The following is a 7,835-nucleotide window of genomic DNA, read 5'->3' on the forward strand; positions in this document are numbered from 1 at the left end:
CCTGGATTTATCTAATCATCTGCATATCTCCACCACAATACGGAGTACATAGCATGGAGTAGTACACTGTGCTCTGGTCCTGCTTAGCAACCATATCGACTTTTTTCTTTCTTTTTTCTTTTTTTTTCTCTAATCAGCGCTTGACATTATCCTGTAAAGTCGACTGAAAATGGAGAACGGTGCGCCGCCTGATGGCAAAGACCCATCAGCATTCCTCAGTGAAATTATTGGAGCTCCAGTAACTGTGAAACTGAATTCTGGAGTTGTATACAAAGGTTATTTCCCATTGTGTTGATCTGGTTTTAGATCTGGATTCTGATATCATTTCTTCAGGCGAACTTCAATCAGTGGATGGTTACATGAATATTGCTTTGGAAAAGACTGAAGAATATGTGAATGGAGTTTTGAGGAAGAACTTTGGAGATGCTTTTGTCCGCGGAAACAATGGTTTGTTTTTACTATCCTCATTGGGATTTACAAAACTAATATATGTATATCTGGTGAACTGCAGTTCTCTACATCTCTGCACAATGATTACCTCATGCCTATATAGAATATGATGCCACGGGCTCCTAGAGCGACAGCCATAATGGGAAAGGGAAAAGTCTAACGCCAAAAAGACGGAGGCCGGGATGGGAAAGGAGAAATGGGAGGAAGTCAATTATAAACCCCGAGAACCACAGGCTCTTTATTGCAAATAGCAATCTCTTCTAGGCAATTTCAATCCCGTGGATATGTATCTCAGGGGCAAGTGTATATCCAACTGGACTTGGTGAGAGCGTATCCTCAATATACCGAATCATAATAGGTGTGGCTCTGTCTTCCGATTCCTGTGAAATATTATGGCTAAGTCGATTTTTTCCCTTCCTTTTTGGGGGCTTATTTATTGTCCAGTTGCTCGTTAATACCTCAAATCTAACAATGCAATCATTGCAATGACGGGGCATAAAATATCGGGTACCATTCGCATGTACAGTAACTACTCAGACGGAGCACTAAGCCCCACGTGTAATGCTCCGTACTCCGCAGAGTTTTTATCTTAAAATAAGCGCAGATCACTCCACCTCAAAGAGCACATTCCAGAGTCGATTTCGCACTGCGGTAACAGCCCTGCATCTTCACGAAGCATGTTGAATCGCTGACAGTTGTTTTAGAATTACAGCCAGGATGACGCTGCAGGCTATTCGATACACTAATGGTGATCTCACCATAATTGATCAACTAAAACTTCCGTTTGTCGAAGAATATATACCCATACGAACAGCTGAGGAAGGCTGGCATGCAATAAAAGAAATGCGAGTGAGGGGCGCACCTGCCATCGCCATTGTGGCTGCACTTGCACTTGCATCTGAAGTTCACCAGCTTGTCAACAACAAGAAGCTGTCGGCTGCTGCGGAAGAGGTTCGAATCTTCATTGTGGAGAAATTACATTATCTCGTCACTAGCAGGCCAACTGCTGTCAATCTAAGCGATGCCGCCCACAAGCTCGAGGTATTGGTAACTGAACGTGCGAGTACAGCAGGATCAGCAGGCCATGATGTCGCCACTGCTTTTATCCGCGCAGCTGAACATATGATGGTAAAAGATGTGGAAGACAACAAAAAGATTGGGCAAAACGGGGCTCAGTGGATTCTTGCAAATGCTCTCAAGTCGGGCCTGTCTAAAGCTTCTATTCTCACACATTGCAATACAGGGTACGTTATACATTCCATTGATATTGCAATTTATCTAACCATTCTTCTTTGAGTAGTTCCCTTGCGACTTCTGGCTATGGAACAGCACTAGGTGTTATTCGCTCTCTTGCCTCAAACAATGGGCTGCGCCATGCATATTGTACAGAGACTCGACCATATAATCAGGGTTCCCGTTTAACAGCTTTTGAATTGGTTCATGATGGTCTCCCCGCTACGTTGATTACCGATTCGATGGCAGCTGCTCTACTCGCGCGAACAGATGCCGACATGAATGCGATTGTAGTGGGAGCAGATAGGGTGGCAGCCAACGGGGACACTGCAAATAAGATAGGAACATATGGCCTAGCAGTCCTGGCAAGATATCACGGTGTCAAATTCCTTGTCGCTGCACCGCTCACTACAATTGACCTGGCTACTAAATCAGGCAATGAAATCACCATTGAAGAGCGTCCGGCTTCTGAGGTAACAAGGATAAAAGGACCCAGCCAGAAAGATGATACTGCTGGAGTCCTGTCTTTGGAAACCATAAACATCGCAGCAAAAGGGATCAACGTTTGGAACCCAGCATTCGACATCGCGCCTGCAACACTCATTGATGGTATAATCACAGAGGTCGGTGTTGCAGAAAAGGATTCTAAAGGACATTTTCACTTGGACCGTTTATTCTCCTAATGCTTCGGGTATTCGTCTTGGCTATCACCGACCTCATTCTCTCCTGGTTTTCGAATTCTGCGAGAAGATTATCGATTCTGTGGTCCAGGCTGCACAGCTGAGTTTCTAGCGCAATATAGCTGTTCGTTCACTTCATATTGATATTTATTTGGGTTCACATGGATAGGACACTCAACAATGCTTTTGGATGTCTGTTATTTTGGGTTTTAAATAGATTCCATCCTTTTTCGAGAGAAAGTCGGGGCGGGAATCACTCGTGCAAATTCAGCGAGGCTGTATTTCTTTTATGATCGCTATCATCCTGTGGCATGTTTAATGGGTACTGATATCTCTGAACCAGTTGACGTAGTTGTTGTTGTAGTAGTAGTAGTAGTAGTAGTAGTAGTAGTAGTAGTAGTAGTAGTCCACTGCTTTTGCCATGGGTGCACCATAGTGATAGAATAATGTCAGCTACCAATAGCAAGTATATGATTAAAGGTATCTATTAATAAAGGGGGGTAAAGGTGTTTGCACCCGGCTTGCCCCCTTTACTGCCTATCTTAATACGATATCAACATAGTATCTCAGGTATAAGCGCACGCGCGTTATCCATGCATGCCATGTCTTATACAAGAAAGATGTTGCATGAATACTAATAATGTGAATAGATTGGGGAACAGTAATAAGATACCATGTAAGCTATTGCATGGTCATGAACTGGACTTAACTTTCTAACTTTTTAGCTTATAACAAAAAAGCATTTAGCAATCTTAAAAAGGTGATTTATCTCTCTTTTATATAAATAAGAATGACAAACAGTATAGTGGTATAAGCTAAACATCAATCTAGTGATTTCTAATGAATAATTAATAGTTTGAGAATCTACACAGATATTATATAAATACACATTTTAGTTTAGGCCAGTTTTTCATAATTTCTATATTTAGACTGTTTATATGGACCACTTCAAGGCTTTATAGAAGTAGTAGATTCATTAGTGATTGTTAAATTCATGTAGCAATAGCAGAGTGTTTTATAGTATACCTTGGGTTTATGAATTCATGGCAATCCAACATATGCCAGAGCTCTATAATATTTGATTAGATTTTTTATCTGACTCTTTATCTGACTCTCCCTCATGGTAGATATTGCACCACCATACCATTATTAATTAATCCAATTCGTGATCTGAAACCTGATTCTAAACTGGTATGAACAAATTAGCCTCAAGAGGTAAAGAAAGAGGCTTCTTAGCATGCTCCTCCATGATTTAATGTCATAAAATTCTGAAAACATTATCTATAGGTTTACTATTAATGCTGAATAACTGCGCCCGATTATTACACCTAATGATTGTTCCTCATCTAAATGGTATAGCAAGTCAGCGTTAACTTTATATAGTGGATAGTAGTTATGTGAATCGTGGTGAGGTCTCCACTTATATTGTAGCACCCTGTGAGCATTCGCACCATTAGATGGGAGCTCTTTCCTCTTGTCTTCTTCCTCTTTCTTTCATGCTTGATTTATAAGATTAGAAATTGTCAAAGATGACAAGTTTAACTTAAAATTATAATCTCTATAAAACTTAAGATTTTCTAATATTATCAACTAGCTTTACTCATTAATTGACCGTACCTATAGAAAATAAAAAGAATCTATAATCACTAAATACAAACTTAGTTATAGTTACTTTGTATATTAGTGTGCGGAGATAATTTTATTGACTCTAGACATCATTCATAAAGCAAGCTAATGTATTTTCAGGTAGATAAAAGGGTATGATATAATTTCTCTGTAGAATAAATAGTATACTGAACTAGCTGAAATCGATCTTTTATTGTCTCTGGTCTTCACAGAAAACACGATGATAATCATATCTGCGGCTTGATTTAGACTCAATTAATCTCATGATGGTCAATGAATCACCGCACCCATTTCTCACAAATTGGTGGGGCTGACTTGAGGTGGCTTGATAGTAGCAGTGCAACCATATCATGTATAATATGAAATCCTTGGTATGTCACGACTATCTTCAGCTAATATCAATTCAAGAAGTGTAGCTTCTTCAGTATTGGTGAGTTTTCGGCCATTTGGAGCTGAATCAACACGGACGGCGCGACCATTTAAAGAGATAATGTCGCTAAAGGCACATTATATGCTGCTGCTGCACCTTGTATGCTTTTAATACGGCCTAGTTCAAAAGCCTTCATTGCAAGCAGTATTCTGCCTCGTCGAACAAATGAATTTGCCATTACATGTGGCTATTTGATGGTTCAATTAATGGGACGTGTAGGAGAGACGAATTCGTGTTCCGCTCGGTGTCCAATTACGTTAAGTAGGCATCTATCAAGATATTAATTTACTCTAGTATTGGCCAATATCGTCGAGGGATACTTAATTCTATCATAATTTGTCTAACCACTCATATTGAATTCTTACGTTAATTACTTAAGTCTAATTTATAAGTTTGATTGATACTTTCCGAACTTAGATCAGAAACTCTTCTAGATTTAGATCTTTTCTGTTCTATTAGCCTCATTATTACTTAATCTATTTGAGTTCCTTTGTGACTAAATTTTTAGTAGTTGGAAGAAACCTAATTTACTATAGCCAGTAATATGAGTACACAGAATGAGTGATAAAGACGCATACTTTAAGATAAAGCTAATAGAAAGATAATCCAAGTAGTGAAGGCATCATGTCCTGATTAACCTTATTGACCTGTCTACGTTTCTCATCTCTTATCATAGGAGGATAGTGCACTATTACTAATTTATTATATAGTTATTTCTTTACCCATATTATACTACAGTAGTATAAGCTTTTTTTATTTAATTTGATTTCACAATTTCTCTCCAATACAAAAAACCTTGATTTATATTTGTCAGATCAAATTATGACGTGAAAGAAATGAGATTTGAATTATAATGTGGGCTTGGAATACTATAGTATTGACGGAATGGTGGTTTATCTAAGTTATTACAGTCATCGAGAAGAATATAAAAAAAACCTCAATTAACTGAGGAAACAGCTAAAACTACGCTATGAATAGGCATACGTGCGCAAGGATTGGACATGAACAATGGAAAAAATTATATATAATCCCATACATTAAAGGCAATGGAATATCTATCATGATTTGGGCAGAAATATGGGGTAATGGCTACACTGAAATCTATCGAATGAGTCAGGATGAGGAATCTGCTCGAAAAGGGTGTTCTTCAGTCTTGAAAATTATTGAAGAGAATCTACCTGTTATATGAGTATCTTGTATGGAATTCATTCAACATAATGCTCCCATATATACAGTCAATATCATTAAGAATTGGTTTAATGAGCATGGTATTCCTCTTGTTGACTGGCGACCCTACCCACCTGATTTGAACCCTATTCAACATGCCCGAATCAAGTTGAAAGAGCGTATACGTGCTCTATCCAGACCTTGAATTATTCAATGGGACCAAAGAGCAATTTTGTAAGGGCCATTGGGGGGCGTCAATGCAATTTTGAAGGCAAAGGGATTGGGTATACACATTAATAATAATATTTTATTTTATTATTCAATAGGTTAGCTACACATAAAAGTTTTAATTATTTAGAAAGAATATTGATATTTGGTTGTTTTATTGGAAGAGAAATGTTTTGGTGATTATATTTTCGTGATTGCGGGAAATTACATAAACCTTTGTCCCCTGGGTTCCCTCTACATGTTTAATCTATAAGGGACTATGTGCCTAAGCCTGGGAATAGGTTCCCGTAGCATCAAGGTAGAAACTATATGGCTATAACTATAAAGATAGGCCAATTTATGAGCCTCCATTAGGAGTGTCAGTTTTATATTATCTTCATGGACAACACAACGCAAGTGCATTTTTTTTAAAAAAATTAAATTAATGAACTGTGGTCTATCATTACAAACGAGATACTCTCGTAAGGTTCTTTATAGATAACTATAGCTGAACATCTAAATGTATAACGTATTCCAAAGGTGAGCGGCGCGTTTTCCGCAACCACCAAATATTGAATTACCTACCAACACATTATATCTTTACCATTTCAATCCATAATGTCTAAGTCTTAAGAATCTAGCATTCAAATGGCTATATCTGCCTATAATTCAAAGAATTAAGTCCAAAAAGGAGGCTGCCAAGGTGCTTGGGGTATCTAAAACTACTCTTCACGAGCGCCTCAAGGGATGAAAACCACGCTCAGAAACACGCGCAAATAATCCCATATTATCATCTATTCAAGAAGTTCTTATACAATTATCAAAACTAATCTCATCTACCCAGCATGAATCTTATCCCCAACATCTTTGGAATTTAGATCATGTAATCCTCAGCCCCGGATTAACATATGGGTACTTGGATCATTGCAAAAGACTCCATCATTGTTGAGTTATCCCCGGTTAAAGAAGTAGGTGTTGCCCAATGTGTCCCAACCACATAAATGTTTATAAATGCTTATATAAATGATTTATGGTTTTATACACTACGGCATGCATGTATAAAAAGCACAGTAATGGCTAAAAGTAGTATAAAGTAGTTAGGGAATTGCGTTGATGATTAAGTGGATACCTAATAGATGATGTAACTGGTAAGCAAGTCTCCACCTTTAGAGGGTATTATTTATAATCAAATAAAACATCAAATCTAAATAAATATTAAATATTGAATATTGTATTTTTTTTATGGTTGCTTAGCTCCTTGCTATGAAATCCGAGTAGTGTATCGCTAGGGCATACTGACCAATTAAATAATTAAATCAAAATAAAACCAGAAATTTTAACTACTATAGCTTGACCGAACAATACAATTTACCCATAGGGTCAAACTTAGATGAATTAAATGCTAATGTTGACTAAGAATATCAATTATTCTTCATCTTCATTAATGGAGAAGAGAGCAGAAATTGACATATAAAGCTTGATGAATTCTTGTAGAAACCTGAGTAGCTGTTTAAAAAAAACTAGTCCATCAATAACATAATATTTACCTTGATGTTATTAGAAGATCTGTTTCGTCAAAAAAGGAACTGTTAATGGTCTTCTTACGTCAGGACATTGAAGTGGCTTTAAAAAAGCAGCTTGCTGAAATTAAATCAGACTATAATATATGTCATTACTATGTACTTTGCTTACTCTGTAATAAGCAATATAAATAGTAGTAATCCTTTCACTCTTAATCATTGATTCAGGCCAATAGAATCTAATCATTCGAAGGAAGTGGTTTAATGATTAGAATGCATGACTGGATGTAGTATTAAGAGATTAATCTGGCTAGAGCAGAAATCTAACCTTATTTATTAAGCTAATATGAAGTAACGTAATCGGATATCGAGCTGCGCGGTAGGCCGCGGCATTCCCATTAAACAGTCATCTCTAGTTATAAGCCTTTTTGCTTTTTTTTTTTTTTTTATCAACACTTGGACATTTTTGCATACTAGTGGGCGCTTACGGGTGCACACAGCTGCTCTTATAGGCTCTGGGTT

General features: G+C 37.5%; 2 protein-coding genes across 2 annotated transcripts; both read left to right on the top strand.

Moving 5' to 3' along the window:
- Nucleotides 1-169: 169 nt before the first annotated feature.
- Nucleotides 170-452, top strand: EURHEDRAFT_419560 (U4/U6-U5 snRNP complex subunit LSM6; the record flags this gene model as incomplete). Its single annotated transcript, XM_040783328.1, has 2 exons — nt 170-275; nt 334-452. Coding segments are annotated over 2 exons (225 nt in total), but the record flags the coding sequence as incomplete, so codon positions are not given.
- A 715-nt stretch (nt 453-1,167) lies between these two features.
- EURHEDRAFT_460260 (S-methyl-5-thioribose-1-phosphate isomerase) lies at nt 1,168-2,366 on the top strand (the record flags this gene model as incomplete). The annotated part of the gene is made up of 2 exons (XM_040784637.1): nt 1,168-1,694; nt 1,751-2,366. The coding sequence occupies 2 exons, from the start codon at nt 1,168-1,170 to the stop codon at nt 2,364-2,366; spliced, it is 1,143 nt and encodes a 380-aa protein (XP_040637202.1).
- Nucleotides 2,367-7,835: the final 5,469 nt, after the last annotated feature.

The sequence above is a fragment of the Aspergillus ruber genome, assembly GCF_000600275.1.
Source record: "Aspergillus ruber CBS 135680 unplaced genomic scaffold scaffold00021, whole genome shotgun sequence".
In the NCBI taxonomy this organism is placed as follows: Eukaryota; Fungi; Ascomycota; class Eurotiomycetes; order Eurotiales; family Aspergillaceae; genus Aspergillus; species Aspergillus ruber.